The sequence below is a fragment of the Saccopteryx bilineata genome, chromosome 3 (genome assembly GCF_036850765.1).
Source record: "Saccopteryx bilineata isolate mSacBil1 chromosome 3, mSacBil1_pri_phased_curated, whole genome shotgun sequence".
NCBI lineage: Eukaryota > Metazoa > Chordata > Mammalia > Chiroptera > Emballonuridae > Saccopteryx > Saccopteryx bilineata.
In genome coordinates, this window is record NC_089492.1 from 315,205,248 (window position 1) to 315,223,050 (window position 17,803).

Genomic DNA, 17,803 nt, shown 5'->3' on the forward strand with positions numbered 1-17,803 from the left:
CTTTCTGCCTCCCTGCCTCTTACTTAATTTAAAAAAATAAAGCATCAACTCATAGTTGTGGCACTTTAGTTCATTCATTGATTGCTTTCTCATACATGCCTTGACTGGGGGGTTACATCTGAGCCAGTGACCCCTTGCTTAAGCCAGCGCCCTTAACGTCATGTTTATGATCCCATGCTCAAGCTTGGGACCTCAGGTTTTAAACCTGGGTCCTCAGCATCCTAGGTCAAGGCTCTATCCACTGCACCACCACCTGTCAGGCCAAAAAAAAAAAAGTTTTTTAATGATTCTTTCTTAGGAAGAAAGAAAGATTCCTTAAAAATTACTTAAGTAATTTTAAAATAAACTTTAATGGGATCAAGTGTTGTTCTGGGAACCACTCACCCACCCAGCAGTTCCTGAACTGTCCTGGAACCGAACATCTTTTTTTTTTTTTTTTTAACAGAGACAGGGAGAAACAGAGAGGGACAGACAGACAGGAAGGTAGAGTGATGAGAAGCACCAATTCTTCGTTGTAGTGCCTTATGCATTGATTACTTCCTTATGTGTGCCTTGACTGGGGGGCTACAGCATAGCTAGTGACCCCTGCTCAAGACAGCGACCCCAATTGGACTCAAGCCAGTGACCATGGGGTCATGTCTATAATCCCACGCTCAAGCCAGTGACCCCTCCACACTCAAGCTAATGAGCCCATGCTCAAGTCGAATGAGCCAGAGCTCAAACCAGCGACCTCAGGGATTCGAACCTGGGTCCTCTCTACAACCCAGTCAGATGCTCTATCCACTGTGCCACCAACTGGACAGGCCATCGTTTGTTTGTTTTTCTTACAATGAGGAGCCGACTACCCTTTTTTCCTATAAAATGGCCCTGGTGACTATGAGTGTATTGGGGCCTCTTGTTGGGTTTCTACCTCACTCACTGTACTTTTCTAAGAGTCTTACCCTCGCCCTTTCAGTGTCTCCGTGTTTCTCATTTTCTCAGTGTCACCTGAGTTTGCGACGTCCCCGCCCCGCTGGCAGTCAGGCCCACCCTGGTTCTTTCTCCTCCCGCGCCGCATTAAGTTCAGTGCAGGCCCCGCCCCCGCGCCAGCGGCCCCTTTAAGCCGAGCCCCGCCCCCTACATTAAATTTATGCAGGCCCCGCCCCGCGGCCCTTTTATACCGAGCTCCGCCCCGCCCCGCCCCCGCGGCCGGGTAAGGCGGGCCTGGCACTGGCCCGTTTCCTCAGGGTCAGCGGGGTGCTCTCGGCTTCAGAGGGCGCTGACCTGGGCTCAGTCCCCGTCCAGCTGCGGGCGCGATGGCGGGGGCCGCACGGAGAGTCGCCTGGCGGCAGCTCAGCCAGCACAGCCGGGCTGGAGCCGCCGTGCTCCTGCGGCAGGTGAGAGCTAGCGGGACCGGAGAGCGGGATCTCTGGGCCCCGTGCGGCGGCAGGGGCGGAAGTCCTGGGTCCTTTCATCCGAAGCGGGCTGGGAGCCCCTGGGCTTGGGGCGGGTTCCTGGGTTCTTCAGAGAAGAGGGCGCTGGGGACTTAGGGAGTTGCTGCTGTCCCTGAATCTTGACCCCGGGGGAAGGAAGCGGCTGTGGCTTCTGCCTGGATCTTAGGAAGGGAATTGGGTCGAGGCCTGGCCTCGCAGGTGCCCAGCGAGTGGGAGTTTGCTCCTGCGCTCTCACCTGTCCCCCAACGCCTTCCCAGATGTTTGAGCCCAAGAGCTGCACCTACACGTACCTCCTGGGTGACAGAGAGTCCCGAGAGGCCGTTCTGATCGACCCGGTTCTGGAGACTGCGTCTCGGGACGCCCAGCTGATCAAGGAGCTGGGGCTGCGGCTGCTGTATGCTGGTCAGCGTGGGGCCGGACTCGGGCGGGAGGCGGGCTGGTGGCTGAGAACGCTGCGTTCCTCCTGTTCCCTCCTGAATCTGCCCTCCTCTCTCTCCCAGTGAACACCCACTGCCACGCCGACCACGTTACAGGTTCGGGGCTGCTCCGGTCCCTACTCCCAGGCTGCCAGTCTGTCATCTCCCGCCTCAGTGGGGCCCAGGCAGACCTGCATATAGAGGATGGACAGGCCATCCACTTCGGGCGCTTTGTGAGTTGATGCTTCGTAAGTTGGCTGCTGGGTCCTCGAGAAGTTGGTGGCCTGGTCATATTGGGCTTAAGGGAAGAGGGGGCTGGGGACCTGGGCTCCTCAAGCCTGGGGTAGAATGGGCCTCAGGCCTGGGTTTCTGACCCCTGAGGTTTTGTCTCTGGGAGAAGGGTGCCATTACTCAGGCGGGGCACTGGGGCAAGAGGCTCTGGGAAGGTGTGTCTCAGGCCAAGCCCCTTAAATCAACAGCACTTTCGGAGTTTCCTCCAGCTTTGGGGCAGCACCTTTGGCCTGGCATCTCCATAAAAGTCGACAGAGGGCTGGAATGCCAAGACCAGAGCTGTTGGAGGCAGTAGCATCCTGTTGCCCATGGTCAGGACTAGGGTGAGGCCAGTGAGGCGCCTAGGGGCAACATTTAAGGAGGTGTTCACTCTCAAAGTCAACACCTTCTGGGGAACTTCCTTAAATGTTGCACCCTAGACACTGTCTTTCCTCACCCTGGCCCCAGCCCTACCATTGCCTCACACCAGATTGGTCTGAAGGTTCCTACCTGCCTTTTCTTTTTTCTTTTCTTTTCTTTTCTTTTCTTTTCTTTTCTTTTCTTTTCTTTTCTTTTCTTTTCCTTTTCTTTTCTTTTCCTTTCCTTTCCCCTTTCTCTTTCTTTCTTTCTTTCTTTCTTTCTTTCTTTCTTTTTCTTTCTTTCCTTTTTTTTTGGCCAGAATTTCAACCTGGGGCAATGCAGAGGGGTGGGGAGGGTGCTGGGGGGAGTAGCACTCAGAGAGGGATCTGGCAGGGCTTTTTTTTTTCCTGATCAGAGTTGCTAAAGATGTAGAGTTTGGCTGACATTGGGGACAGAATGTCAGGTGACAGGGTGAGGTCTCAGCCTCCAGGTTAGAGGGTTTTGCTAAGTGGGAATAGTTTGAGTCAGAGCATTTAGCAGAAATGAGGGCTATGTGTGGGATCAGAGGGTTTAGCTACAGTGTTTATATAGCCTCTTTGTTTCAAGACTTTTTCTGAAAACAGGCAAACAAAATGTGTTGTACATTTATGTAAACTGTACACAATAGTCAGGTGCTAACAAGCATTTCTGGGATTGAGAAGCCTTAACAAGGGTTAGGGATGGTCAGATTTTGTGTAAAAATGAGCCTGTTGTTAAGCTGAATGAGTCATGTTTTCAATGAATGAATGTTGAAGGGTTTAGCTGTGGTAGATTTATCTTCAGTGTTTTCTTTCTTAAACAGCTTTATAGACTTAATTCATAAGCTTCCAATTCACCCATTTAAACTGTGCAACTCGATGACTTAGTATAGTCATAGAGTTGTGAAGCCACCACAATTAATTTTTGAATATTTTCCACACTCCAAAAAGAAACCTCACACCCTTTGGCTCTCACCCAGCCCTTCCCCTATTTTATTTCTACAGCCTTAGGCAACCAGTAATTTACTCTTTTTTAAATTATGTATGGTGCAGAGTTATATCAGTTTATTTTTTTTTAATTTTATTTATTTATTTTAGAGAGGGGATGGGGGAAAGAGAAAGAGAGAGAAAGAAGAGGGGAGAAGAAGGAAGCATTAACTCCCATATGTGCCTTGACCAGGCAAGTCCAGAGTTTTGAACTGGCGACCTCTGTGTTCCATCCAGGTCGATGCTTTATCCACTCACTGCGCCACCACAGGCAAGGCTATTTTATTTTTTATTGATTCTTTTTTAGAGAGAGGAAGGGAGAGAGAGAGAGACAGAAACATCAATGTGTTTCTGTATGTGCCTTGACCAGGGATCAAATCTGCAATCTTTTGCGTATCAGGACGATGCTCTAACCTGAGCTATCCAGCCAGGGCTAAATTACTTTTGGTTAATAGATTTGCCTATTCTGGACATTTCAGAGAAATGGACTTATACAATATGTGGCCTTTTGTGACTGGCTTCTGTCACGGATCATAATGTTTACAAGGTTCATCCATGTTATAGTATGTATCAGTGTTTCCTTTTATTGCTAAATAATATTACATTGTCTGGATATATCACATTTTATTTATCCATTTATTAGTTGATAAATATTTGAGGTGTTTCTATTTTTGGCTATTTTGAATAATGTTGCTAGGAATATCTAGGTCCAAGCTTTTGTGTGGGTGTATTCATTTTCCTTGGGTACATACCTAGTTTGGAATTGCTGGATCATATGATAACTCTATATTTAACTGTTTGAGGAAATGCCAAACTTTAATTCAAAATGGCTACACCATTTTATGTTCCCACCAGCAAAGGATAAGTGTTTTAGTTCTTCCATGTCCTTACCAACACTTGTTATTATCTGTCCTTATGAATATTCCACATTTTGTTTGGTTTACACTTGAGTTTTTTATAAACCTTTGCAGATAGATACATTTTTTCCCTCCCATATTTTCCTAACTCCACTTTTTAGAATTGAATTGTAACATACATATAATGTAGTACAAAGGGCACATATTGTACATGTGCAGCTTGGCAAATATTTACATGTTTACACTTGAATATCCACTGCCCAGATTTAGATACAGGACATGTCCAGCACCCTAGAAGGCTTCCTTGTTCCCCTTTTATGGCCATTGCCACCTGCCAAGGGATCATTTTTTTGTCTTAATCTTAGATCAGTTTCTGCCTTGTTCTGGACCTTATATCCAAGAACCATACCATACAGTGTGTATGCTTTTTTTCTTTTCTTTTTTTTTTTTTCCCCCAGAAGCCACTTCCTCACTGCCTGCGATCCTGTTACTCTGTTACTGGAAAGGGGACAGCCTGTGGCCTGCAGGTTTTTGACTTTGTATAGGAAAGATTTCACAACTCGAGCCCAGGTGATTCTGAGAGGACATGTACCACAGCTGGGGACAGTGACACAAGGAAGTGCCTAGGACAGAAGAAGCCACAGAAGAGAACCTGGGAGCGGGGGATACTGCTGTGAGCTCACTGGAGAGTCAGAGGAAAGGGGCCTTTGGGGACAGGTGCAGGGTTTAGCACCAGACGAGCTGCCGCTCCCCAGAGCTGAGGAGATGGATGCCTGTGGGGGAAGACGAGAGGGAGGGGGGAGGGAGAAACATGCGTGTGCAGAACGCCCCAGTGTGTACGCTTTTGTGCCTGTTTTTTTTCACTGTACATGATGTATGTGGTTGTAGTTCTTTCCTTCTGTTGCTATATAATAGGGCTGACAAACTTTTTCTGTAAAGGAGCAGATACTAAATACTTTCACTTTGCAGATTATATGGTCTCTGTTGCGACTACTCAATTCTCCTGTTGTCATGAAAGCAGCCATAGACGATGCATAAGTGAATAAGCATGGCTGTGCTCCGGTAAAACACAGCCATGTGTTATTTATGGTTACTGAAATTTTGATTTCAATCATTTTCATGTGTCATTAAATAATCATTCATACTTTCATGTTTTTTTCAACCATGAAACGATATAACAACCATTCTTAGCTTTCAGGCCTTACAAAAGCAGGTGGAAGCTGCTCTCCAATGTAGTGCACCAGCCATAGCTTACCAAGCTGCACTCCAATGTAGTGCACCAGCCATAGCTTACCAAGCCTGATGCAGAACATTTCATGGTATGAATTTATGACAGTCTATCTATTCTCCTTTTTTTAAAAATCTTTTATTTATTTATTTATTTTTCCCAGAGACAGAGAGAGGGATAGAAAAGGACAGACAGACAGGAATGGAGAGATGAGAAGCATCAATCATTAGTTTTTCGTTGCGTATTGCAACACCTTAGTTGTTCATTGATTGCTTTCTCATATGTGCCTTGACCGTGGGCCTTCAGCAGACCAAGCAACCCCTTGCTCGAGCCAGCAACCTTGGGTCCAAGCTGGTGAGCTTTTGCTCAAACCAGATGAGCCTACGCTCAAGCTGGCGACCTTAGGGTCTTGAACCTGGGTCCTCTGCATCTCAGTCCGACGCTCTATCCACTGCCCAACCACCTGGTCAGGCTCTATTCTCCTTTTGATGGCTGATTCCAGTGGGGGCTCTTATGAATAGCGCTGCTATGAAGAGTCTTTATTCAAATCTCTTGGAGTGGATTCTCTGAGTCACAGAACTGATGTATGTTTAACTTCAGTAGAAGCTACCCAACAGTTTTTTGAATTCATTGTACATTTTACACTCATAGTGGGCCACATTTGGATGTTTTCATTGTAGAATGAATGTTCTGTTTTAACAAGCAGTCATTGAGACTTGAACATTTTATCTCCCATGAGAGGTGGTAGATTCAGAAAGCCTTTCTTGCTAAATATGTTGATCGAGAGGGGTGCTGTTCAAGAGACTGATTTCCCAGGTCCTGCTTTTGAGATTCTGATTTAATTGTTAGGGGCAGTTAGGGAATTGGGAGATGTCATGTGGACGCACAAGGCTTTCCATGCTTCCTCCTATTTGGAATTAAATATTTAAATTGTGGAACAAATCTTTTATCCCTCAATATTTTGTGGAAAAATTTAAGCGTTCAGACAAGTTGGAAAATATTTTACAGTGTACACCTCTATCCATTCATCACTTCATCTTATTTTGTTTCCACAAAAGAAAGGCTTAGCTGATGGAGTTTCAGAGTATTTAGCTACAGTGGAAAGTGATATTTTGGGTTTTTGAGTTGAGGCGGCATAGAAATAATACATGGTTATACCAAGATTAAATATATACTTTTGAAAAATGGAGTGTAAGAAGACATTTGGGGAGGCAAGGGGGAAGAAGCTGAGAGCTTTCTCGCCACCGGGGACAGTATGGGCCGTGGGAACGGCAAGGTGAGTGAGCTGCAGACTTTTAAGTGTGGGGTTTAGGCTGATTGAGGGTAGTCTCAGAAGTTAGATCATTAGGGTAACAATTTTTCTGACATTGCTTCCCTGAATTGAGTGTGGGGATTTAAATAATGCAGACCCCCTGGGCAGGCATTATTTCCGTTTTTGTTTGTTTGTTTGTTTTAATTGATTTTAGAGGGGTAAAAAAGGGAGAGACAGACTGTTCCTGTCTGTGTCCTGACCATTAGGGACTGAACCAGCAACCTCTGTGCTTCCACACGAGGCTCCACACAACCGAATGATCTGGCCAGGACACATCTGGGGTTCTTAATGGAAGTCTTCTTCTTTTTTTTTTTAAGTGAGTGAGCCAGAGAGGGAGACAGACAGGAAGGGAGAGAGATGAGGCATCAACCCGTAGTTGTTGCCTTTAGTTGTTCATTGATTGCTTCTCATACGTGCCTTGACCCGGGGGCTCCAGCCAAGCCAATCCAGCGACCTTGGGCTTCAAGCCAGTGACCAAGGGATAATGTTGATGATCCCACGCTCAATCCCGAGACCCCGTGCTCAAGCTGGTGAGCCTGCACTCAAGCTGATGGCCTCAGGGTTTCGAACCTGGGACCTCAGTGTCCCAGGTCAACACTCTGTCCTCTGCACTACCATTGGTCAGGCCTTACTGGCAGTCCTGGCAGTGGCTTTGGGGGGTCAGAAAATGTGCATATCTGAGAAGATGGAAACTGCTAAACTGCCCTCTAACATAGCTTATGAGTTGTACCCACATCCCAGGAAATGCAAGGGCTTTCCTTAAACACTATAACTGACCATGGCCAATCTGGTAAGTGAAAATAAAAGTTTTTAAATTTGACTCACTCCCTTCCTTTTAAAGGAGATCATACATCTTTTCAGATTTTAAAAAATTTTTCTTTTATTAATTTTTAGAGAGGAGAGTGAGTGAGTGAGTGAGAGAGAGAGGGAGAGAGGAGCAGAAAGCATCAACTCCCATATGTGCCTTGACCAGGCAAGCCCAGGGTTTTGAACCGGCAGTTTCAGCGTTCCAGGTCAATGCTTTATCCACTGCGCCACCACAGGTCAGGCCAGATTTTTTTTTTTTTTTAACTATTTGTTTCCTCTTCCATGCATTGCCTGTTTTTTTTCTTTGCCCAGTTTTTTCTTTTCTTTAAAAAAAAATTTAAGAGAGGAAAAGAGAGAAGCATCAACTCGTTTCATTTAGTTGTTCCATTTAATTATGTACTCATTGATTGCTTTCCACTGTGCCCTGACCAGGGATTGAACCCATGACCTCGGTATGCCTGGTGGACATTCTATTCATAGAGCCACCTGGCCAGGGCCTGCCCATTTTCTTTTGGGAGTTCTTATCTGATGCTTAGGAGCTATTTATATATTATGGATATTTAAACTTTATAATGCTTTCTTATGCATGTTGCTAATTAATATTGTCTCTGAGGGTTTTTTTCATTGTTGTTTGCTGACGCTTTTATTTTATTTTATTATTTTATTTATTTATTTATTTATTTATTTGTATTTTTCTGAAGCTGGAAACGGGGAGAGACAGTCAGACAGACTCCCGCATGCGCCCGACCAGGGGCGATGCTCTGCCCACCAGGGGGCGATGCTTTGCCCCTCCGGGGCGTCGCTCTGCCGCGACCAGAGCCGCTCTAGCGCCTGGGGCAGAGGCCAAGGAGCCATCCCCAGCGCCTGGGCCATCTTTGCTCCAATGGAGCCTTGGCTGCGGGAGGGGAAGAGAGAGACAGAGAGGAAGGAGGGGAGGGGGTGGGGAAGCAAATGGGCGCTTCTCCTATGTGCCCTGGCCGAGAATCGAACCCGGGTCCCCCACATGCCAGACCGACGTTCTACCGCTGAGCCAACCGGCCAGGGCGCTATTTATTTTTATTTTTTTGTATTTTTCTGAAGCTGGAAACGGGGAGGCAGTCATACAGACTGCTGCATGTGCCTGACCGGGATCCATCCGGCACGCCCACCAGGGGGCGATGCTCTGCCCATCCGGGGCGTTGCTCTGTCGCAACCAGAGCCATTCCAGCGCCTGGGGCAGAGGCTAAGGAGCCATCCCCAGTGCCCGGGCCATCTTTTGCTCCAATGGAGCCTGGGCTGCAGAAGGGGAAGAGAGAGACAGAGAAGAAGGAGAGGGGGAGGGGTGGAGAAGCAGATGGGCGCCTCTCCTGTGTGCCCTGGCCGGGAATCAAACCCGGGACTCCTGCACACCAGGCCGACGCTCTACCGCTGAGCCAACCAGCCAGGGCCATGCTGACGCTTTTAAATAGGTGCTTTTTAACTCTGATTTTGTTCTTTGATTAAGTTAAACTATATGCCCACATCTGTCATTTTTCCTTATGGCCTCTGAATTTCCTATTATGCTTAGAAAAACCTTTCCTATCTCAAGATTTATATGTGCTCCCCATCATGTTCACTGTTTTTTTTTATTTTATTTTTTTATGCTCATTGTTTTTTAAAAAAGGATGACAGCCTGACCCTGAGGTGATGCAGTGGATAAAGTGGCAACCTGGAACATTGAGGTTCTCAGTTCAAAACCCCAGCCTAGTCTGGTCAAGGCACATAGGGCAAACAATCATAAACAACTAAAAGTGAAGCAACTATGAGTTGATAGTTCTTGCCAACCCTGCTCAATCAATAAATAAATCTTAAGGAAAAGAGAAACACTTAAAAACAAGTCTATAAAGAACAAAATGTATATTTAAAGTTAATGAATATATTTTTTTGTTTTATTGATTTTTAGAGAGAGGAGAGAGAGAAAGAGAAGGAGAGAGGGAAAGAGGGAAGCATCAACTTGTATTGTAGTAGCTGCTTCCTGTATGTGCCTTGACCGGGTAAGCCGGGACTTTGAACCTGTGACCTAAGCTTTTCAGGTCGACGTTTTATCCACTGCACCACCACAGATCAGGCAAGTGAGAGAGAGAGGGAGAGGGAGAGGGATAGACAGGGATAACCAGGGACAGACTGGAAGGGAGAGAGCTGCTGTAGCAGGAAGTGACCCGACAGAGGATAGATGCTTAGATAACTTTATTAGAGGAAAATAATTTATTGAAAGCCAGCGGAGGCCTGACCTGTGGTGGTGCAGTGGATGAAGCATTGACCTGGAGTCCTGAGGTTGCTGGTTCGAAGCCCGAGCTTGCCTGGTCAAGGCACATGTGGGAATTGATGCTTCCTGCTCTTCCCCTTCTCTCTTTCTCTCTCTCATCCCACCTTTCTAAAATTAATAAATTAAAAACAAAACAAAACTGGGAGAGCACATGGGGCTAGTAGCTCCAAAAACACGTGCTCCCTGAAGTTGATTTTCTTACGGGTTATATACCTTTTACAGACCACAGGTTTTCATGGAAGGGGCTTGTGGTCCCTTTGTCTAGAGGTACACCTCACTCTCATGACTCCAGGGGGAGACTAGGTGGGTTCAGAGGATAAGTGGTGGAATTCTTAATTAAGGTATGTCAATATTGTCTCTTAAATGCTTTTAAGAAATGAAAAGGGGAAGGGGTTTTCAGATAAGTTCTATCTTCTTTGCTCTGTGTAGCAAGTGGCCCCAGGCAATCTTTCAGAGACCTGTAGGAAGCAGTTAATCCATAACTGGTTGACAGCTACCCCTGCTGGCTCTGTTCCCTTGCATTCTTCTTGTTTCTTCCTCCTCAGGGAGGAGGGGTAAGGGGTCTGACTTCTCCTTCCTTACTGCGGCAGCTTAGTTGTTCATTGATTGCTTTCAGATACATGCCTTGATGTGTGTGTGTGGGGGGAGCTCCAGCTGAGCCAGTGACTTTGGGCTTCAAGCCAGCTACCTTTGGACTCAAGCCAGTGACCATGGGGTTATGTCTATGATCTCATGCTCAAGTAGGCGACCTCCAGGTTTGAAACCTGGATCCTCAGTGTCCTAGGTCGATATTATATCCACTATGCCACAGTCTGGCCTGGCGTGCAGGAGTCCCGGGTTCGATTCCTGGCCAGGGCACACAGGAGAAGCGCCCATCTGCTTCTCCACCTCTCCCCCTCTCCTTCCTCTCTGTCTCTCTCTTCCCCTCCTGCAGCCAAGGCTCCACTGGAGCAAAGTTGGCCCGGGTGCATGCTAGGTGGATCCCGGTCGGGCGCATGCGGGAGTCTGTCTGAATGCCTCCCCGTTTCCAACTTCAGAAAAACACACTAAATAAATAAATAAATAAATAAATAAAATAAAATAAAAAATAAAAAGATGACACTGTAACTGGCTTTGTAACCTACTTTTTGTATTTACTGGATATTAAATATCTGTTTGTGTTGTAAGGCCAGGTGCTGTGGCCATGCAGATTCACACTGGATTTGGGCAGATGGTAATGGAACTGTGGAGCTGTAGGATGGTGGGCCATTCTGTTTATTAGAGTTTTGCAAGGGAGGATGAGCAAATAGGGAAAACCGCTTCTCTCTCTCTCCCAGGACTACCAAGCCAAACAGATAGGAGGGAGGCATTTCCAGCACCAAAGGGCCCCTCCCAATGGCGGCAGGCAATCCACTATCTACAGTCTGCCACCCTGAAGGCAAGCACCCACAGCCTTACATAGACTGTACACACATGGTGCTGCCTGGTGCTCATGCACCAGTCAGGCAGAGTGCAAGCGAGCTAGCCTAACATTTGTAACACACATTTGCCCAACGTGTGTCATTAAATCAGTGGTTCTCAAAGTATGCGCCAGGGTGCACTGGTGCGCCCTAGAAGATTTCTAGGTGTGCCCTATTGTATTCCAGAAAAATATGTGCCTGTTGGAGACCAAAATACCAACAGGGTTTTTGGAGTTTAGATTTTTGGGGGACAGAGGTGTGGGGAATTGTCTGTAAGCTGACAGTCCGCCCAACCCCCCACCTCACTTGCCTGATTAGGTTGCAAAAGGTTGTTCAGCTGTGGTGCTGAATTGTTTACACTACCCCTCCATGTTCCCTGGGGAAAAACTGGAGGCAAGTTTCTTCTATTCTTTGTTTGGTGTAAAGTTAAGATGATATGTATGTTCTCAACACAATTAAGAGTAAAAAGAGAGGAATTCTTCAATGTATTGATGAGGAAATGAGAGTTTGCCTTTAAAATATATGCCTAAACATTGAAGAAATCTGCCAGGACACATCAGGCTCATGTTTCTCATAAATATAAGAATGAAAAAACTTAACACATTCGCACCAGGACCTGCCGAATTTACTAAATCTTACTAAGAATGTATCTATATATATAAAAAGATAACTTTTTTGTCATTTTTTTTATTTTTTAACTCCTCTTTTTTACGAATTCTAAAAAGCATAACTCAAAAAATGTAACAGGGGCCCTGGCCAGTTGGCTCAGTGGTAGAGTGTTGGCCTGGTGTGCAGGAGTCCCGGGTTCGATTCCTGGCCAGGGCACACAGGAGAAGCGCCCATCTGCTTCTCCACCCCTCCCCCTCTCCTTCCTCTCTGTCTCTCTCTTCCCCTCCAGCAGCCGAGGCTCCATTGGAGCAAAAGTTGGCCTGGGCGCTTAGGATGGCTCCATGGCCTCGCCTCAGGCACTAGAATGGCTCTGGTTGCAACACAGCGACGCCCCAGATGGGCAGAGCATCACCCCCTGGTGGGCGTGCCGGGTGGATCCCGGTTGGGCGCATGCGGGAGTCTGTCTGACTGCCTCCCCATTTCCAACTTCAGAAAAATACAAAAAAAAAAAAAGTAACATAAAAGTGTTTTTTAATATCAGAATAAATTTAATTTTGTCATATTTATTTTGTTTAATATAAAAGCATGCTTGGACTTTATATTTTTTTCTTTAATATTTGACTGATTGTAACATATTTCTCAGAAATTTATATATAGTGTGCCTACAATTTGTAGGATTTTAAATGCGCCCCAATTTTAAAAACTTTGAGAACCACTGCATTAAATATTTGTGTAGATCATCATTCAATTTTATTATAATGTTAATTTTTAATGACTGGTTAGTATTCTGTATTTATGTTAGTATGCTTATCTTTTTCTTATTGATTTGCAAGATCTCTTTTTTATGCGGTATGCTGACTACCATGTGGTATATGTGTTACAGATATATTCCCCAGCTTATCTGTTCCCTTTAAGTTTTGTTTATAATGTTTTTGTCGTTGTGAAACTTCAAATCGATTTAAAGTCAAACCATTGATATTTTCCTTAATGATTATGACTTTAGGGATCACATTTGAATGTTCTTCCCTACCTAGGGGTCATATTTTCCATTTGTACTTTTGTTGCTTATTAGAGTTTTATGTTTTTTTTCCTTTAATATTTAAAATTGATTTTAGCCTGACCTGTGGTGGCGCAGTGGATAAAGCATCTATCTGGAATGCTGAGGTCGCCGGTTCAAAACCCTAGGCTTGCCTGGTCAAGGCACATATGGGAGTTGATGCTTCCTGCTCCTCCCCCTTCTCTCTCTCTCTCTCTTCCCCCCTCCTCTCTAAAATGAATAAATAGATAAAAAAAAATTAAAAGAAAAAGAAAAGAAAAAGATAAAACATTAAAATTGATTTTAGAGAGAGAGGAAAGGAGGGAGTGAGAGAAACATCAATTTGTTCCACTTATTTATGCCCTCATTGGGTGATTCTTTTTTCTTTTTTGTGACAGAGACAGAGAGAGGGACAGATAGGGACAGACAGACAGGAAGAGAGAGAGAGATGAGAAGCATCAGTTCTTCGTTGGGGCACCCTAGTTGTTCATTGATTGCTTTCTCATATGTGCCTTGACCAGGGGTCTACAGCAGACCAAGTAACCCCTTGCTCAAGCTGGTGAGATTTGCTCAAACCAGATGAGCCTGCGCTCAAGCCGGCGACCTCAGGGTTTCAAACCTGGGTCCTCCACGTCCCAGTCCGATGCTCTATCCACTGTGCCGCCTGTTCAGGCAGTTGATTCTTGTATGTGCCCTAACCAGGGACCGAACCCACAACCTTGGAATATGAGGTTGATGCTCTAACCAACTGAGCTATGCAGCCAGGGCTCTGGTTTTATTTTCTTGCCTTTAATTTATTTGGAGTTTACACTGGTATGAGATTTGAGCCTGGAAATCTAACTTAATTTTTCACAAAATAGGTTATTTAGATGCGACCCTGGGTGGGGGTGGGGAGGCTCCTGGAGCCAGTTTCACCACCAGGGCAGATCCATTGGATCCTTTGTGACTGTCTGTACTTTCCCTTCCTGCCAGGCCCTGGAGACTCGGGCCAGCCCCGGCCACACCCCGGGTTGTGTCACCTTCGTCCTGAATGATCACAGCATGGCCTTCACTGGAGATGCTCTGCTTATCCGAGGGTGTGGGCGAACAGACTTCCAGCAAGGTCACAGGCTCCTTTCCTCAGCCCAAGATCTTACTGTAGTTATGAGTATGCCAGGGTTTTCAGTATCAGTTGCAAGAATGAATGAAAGAATTTTAAACTTGTAGGGGAGTGGGATTAAACTCAAGGCATTTAGCTGCTGGAGTGGAGTTAGATTCAGGGGTTAGCTGATGAGGAAACAGTCACATTGAGGAGTTTAGCTGTAACCCAACAGTTAGGTTCAGGGGTGTGTAATTATCTAATGCTGAGAAAGAAGTTACCCCAGAACTGAGTGGCTTAAAACAATGATTAACATTTATTATCGCACACAGCTTCTGAGAGTTCGGACTCTGGGATCAGCTTAGCTGGGTGGCTTTGGCTCAAGGTCCCTTGTGAGGTTACAGTCAAGCTGTGGCCCTGGGCTGCAGTCAGCTAAATGCTTGCCTGGGGCTGGAGGTTCCGCTTCTAGGGAGGCTCCCTTGTGTGGCTGGCAGCTGGCCCTGACTGTGAGCAGGAGGCCTCAGTTCCTCCCCATGTGGACCTCTCAGTGAGGCTAAGTGTCTTCACAGAGTGGCAGCTGGATTCTCCCCAAGGGAATGATCAGAGAGACAGACAGAGAGGAGTCCTAAATTTTTTTTCAATGGCCCTGGCCGGTTGGCTCAGCGGTAGAGCGTCAGCCTGGTGTGCGGGGGACCTGGGTTCGATTCCCAGCCAGGGCACATAGGAGAGGCGCCCATTTGCTTCTCCGCCCCCCCCCCCTTCCTCTCTGTCTCTCTCTTTACCTCCCGCAGCCAGGGCTTCATGGGAGCGAGGATGGCCCGGGCGCTGGGGATGGCTCTTTGGCCTCTGCCCCAGGCGCTGGAGTGGCTCTGGTCTCAGCGGAGTGGTGCCCCGGAGGGGCAGAGCTTTGCCCCTGGTGGGCGTGCTGGGTGGATCCCGGTCAGGCACATGCGGGAGTCTGTCTCTCCCCGTTTCCAGCTTTTTTATATAAAAAAGAAAAAAGAAAGAAAAAAAAATTTTTTTTTTCAATGACCTAGGCTCCTAAGTTGAGGACACTGTCATTTCCTCAATATCTTATTTATTAGATGCAAGTCCCTTATCCAAATCATTAAATCAAGGTGAAGGGAATTAGTGTCACATTTTGAAGAGTATCAAGGAGTTTGTGGAAGAGTTTTATTTTTCCATTTTTTTATTTTAATATTCATTTTTAGAGAGGAGAGAGAGACAGAGAGGGAGAAAGAGGAGAAAGAGAGAGAGAGAAGGGGGGAGGAGCCGGAAGCATCAACTCCCATATGTGCCTTGACCAGGCAAACCCAGGGTTTCGAACCAGCGACCTCAGCATTTCCAGGTCGACACTTTATCCACTGTGCCATCACAGGTCAGGCTTGTGGAAGAGTTTTAAAACCCCACTAGTTGCATTGCTGCTGGAGGTGCGGTGGCGGGGGGGGGGGGGGGGGGGGACATGCAGAGTTCAATTCAGGACTTCAGATACTAGCAGTTGTTAGAGTCAGTGGTTTGATTGCTTGGGGGCTGTGTTACATCCGGGGTTTAGCTGCTGAGTGGCACTTAGACTCAGGAGTTTCACTGTGGAGGGGAGTTGCAGAATCTCAGGGTTTGGTTGCCCTTTGACAGTGAGTGTGTGTGTGTGTGTGAATGTGGGGTGACAGTTGATTGGGAGGATTTAGCTGCCTTGCGGGAGAGGACATGACCAGATGCGAGGAGAAGGCCGGGCCACACTGACCTGGCCCTGGGTAAGCAGATCCAGCTCGCCTCTAGCTTCCCCTTCCCTCTCTTCTTCTCTCTCCAACTGCCTTTTTCTCTCTGAGGTTCCTATTCTCATTATCCACTCCCAAAATAGTCATGAAATGAAAGGATTTAGGCTGAGAGAAAAGGTGGAAGAACATTCCAGAGGGTGTCTTGCCCCGTGGACTCAGGGTTTCTTTTTGGAACCATGGCGCCATTCTCCTCCTTGGCTTCATGCCTTCAGTTTCTTACCCTCTAGTCCACCTTCCCTGCCCAGACCCTTCCTTGGCGTCCCTAGAGTGAGGGCCAATCCCTCCGTGCTTTAGTCTCATCCCAGCCTTATTTACAGCCATGCTCAATTTTTCACCATTCCCCAATTCTTTGTTTCTTTAATATATATATATATATATTTTTTTTTTTATTTTTTTTTACAGAGACAGAGTCAGAGAGAGGGATAGACAGGGACAGACAGACAGGAACGGAGATATGAGAAGCATCAATCATTAGTTTTTTGTTGCTCATTGCAACACCTTAAATGTTCATTGATTGCTTTCTCATATATGCTTTGACTGTGGGCCTGCAGCAGACTGAGTAACCCCTTGCTGGAGCCAGCGACCTTGGGTCCAAGCTGGTGAGCTTTTGCTCAAACCAGATGAGCCCTCGCTCAAGCTGGCGACCTCGGGGTCTCTAACCTGGGTCTTCCGCATCCCAGTCTGATGCTTTATCCACTGCGCCACCGCCCAGTCAGGCATTCCCCAATTCTTTGTACATGCTGTTCCACCTGCCTAGAATACCCTTCCCTCTCCTTCTCTACCTTGATAAAGAGGTACTGGCAGGAGATGAGGGAAGAGGGTTTAGCTACCTCTCACTCTTTTCTTAAGGGAAAGGGTTAAGGGGCCTCTTGTCTTTTTGATCCACTGACCTCTGAGCTTTCCCTCCCCAGGGTGTGCTAAGACCTTGTACCACTCTGTCCATGAAAAGATCTTCACACTTCCAGGAGACTGTCTCATCTACCCAGCTCATGATTACCATGGTGAGGACTTCCTGGAAGTGTGGAACCTACATAATTTACTACTGTTTCACAGAGAGCACCAAACTGCTGTAATCCTCATGGGGCATGGGACTACAATTCCCAGAAATTCTTCTGACCAAACCCATTAAGTGTTTATGTGTACTGAGTGTGGATGTAGAAACCACAGCTAGAATTCCAGAGGGTGTGGATTTTCCTGGGACCTCTTTATAGAGTTTAGGTAACTGTGAGAAACTACATTTCCATTACTGCCCATTGAGGAGGGAAAGAAATTTCAGGAACATTCTGGGAAAAGCCTGTTAGTCCCAGGCTAGAGGGGCACCCCAAAGCCTCCTGGGAAATGTAGTCCTGAGAGCCCCAAGGCACTGACCAGATTCCTCCTCCTCTTTTGGCTACTAGGGCTCACAGTGTCCACTGTGGAGGAGGAGCGGACTTTGAACCCTCGGCTTACCCTCAGCTGTGAGAAGTTTGTTGAGGTCATGGATAATCTGAATTTGCCCAAGCCTAAGCAGATAGGTGAGCAGTTGGGAGCCTGGATTCCGGGGTCTGAGGGAGGGGGAAGATCAGGGCCAGAACTCCGGTTTCCCAAAGAGGGCCCTTAGGATTTCTGCCTGCTGGGTCCCCTTTGTTTTACCATTGGTTTCTTCCTTTCAGATATTGCTGTTCCAGCGAACATGCGCTGTGGGATCCAGACCCCCCCTTCCTGACATTGTCCATGGCAGGTGCCCATATAAATTAAAAATGCACTGGGTGGGGTGAGGGGAGAGGTGCCTCCACTAGAGCCTCCCTCCTCTTCCCCTCCCTCAACAGCCCTCAAGCTTCTGAATAAAAAATTTACTTTTTTTTTGCTCTGCATCTGATTGTTGTCTGTTTTTCTGATGGAACCAGCTGGGCTCC

At 46.7% G+C, this 17,803-nt stretch overlaps 1 protein-coding gene across 1 annotated transcript; it reads left to right on the forward strand.

The window, feature by feature from the left end:
* The first annotated feature begins 1,187 nt into the window (after positions 1-1,187).
* ETHE1 (ETHE1 persulfide dioxygenase) lies at positions 1,188-17,761 on the forward strand. The gene is made up of 7 exons (XM_066271911.1): positions 1,188-1,376; positions 1,691-1,835; positions 1,934-2,082; positions 14,028-14,157; positions 16,820-16,909; positions 17,306-17,422; positions 17,561-17,761. Exons 1-7 carry the CDS (start codon positions 1,296-1,298, stop codon positions 17,611-17,613), a joined length of 765 nt encoding a protein of 254 aa, XP_066128008.1. The 5' UTR covers positions 1,188-1,295; the 3' UTR covers positions 17,614-17,761.
* Positions 17,762-17,803: the final 42 nt, after the last annotated feature.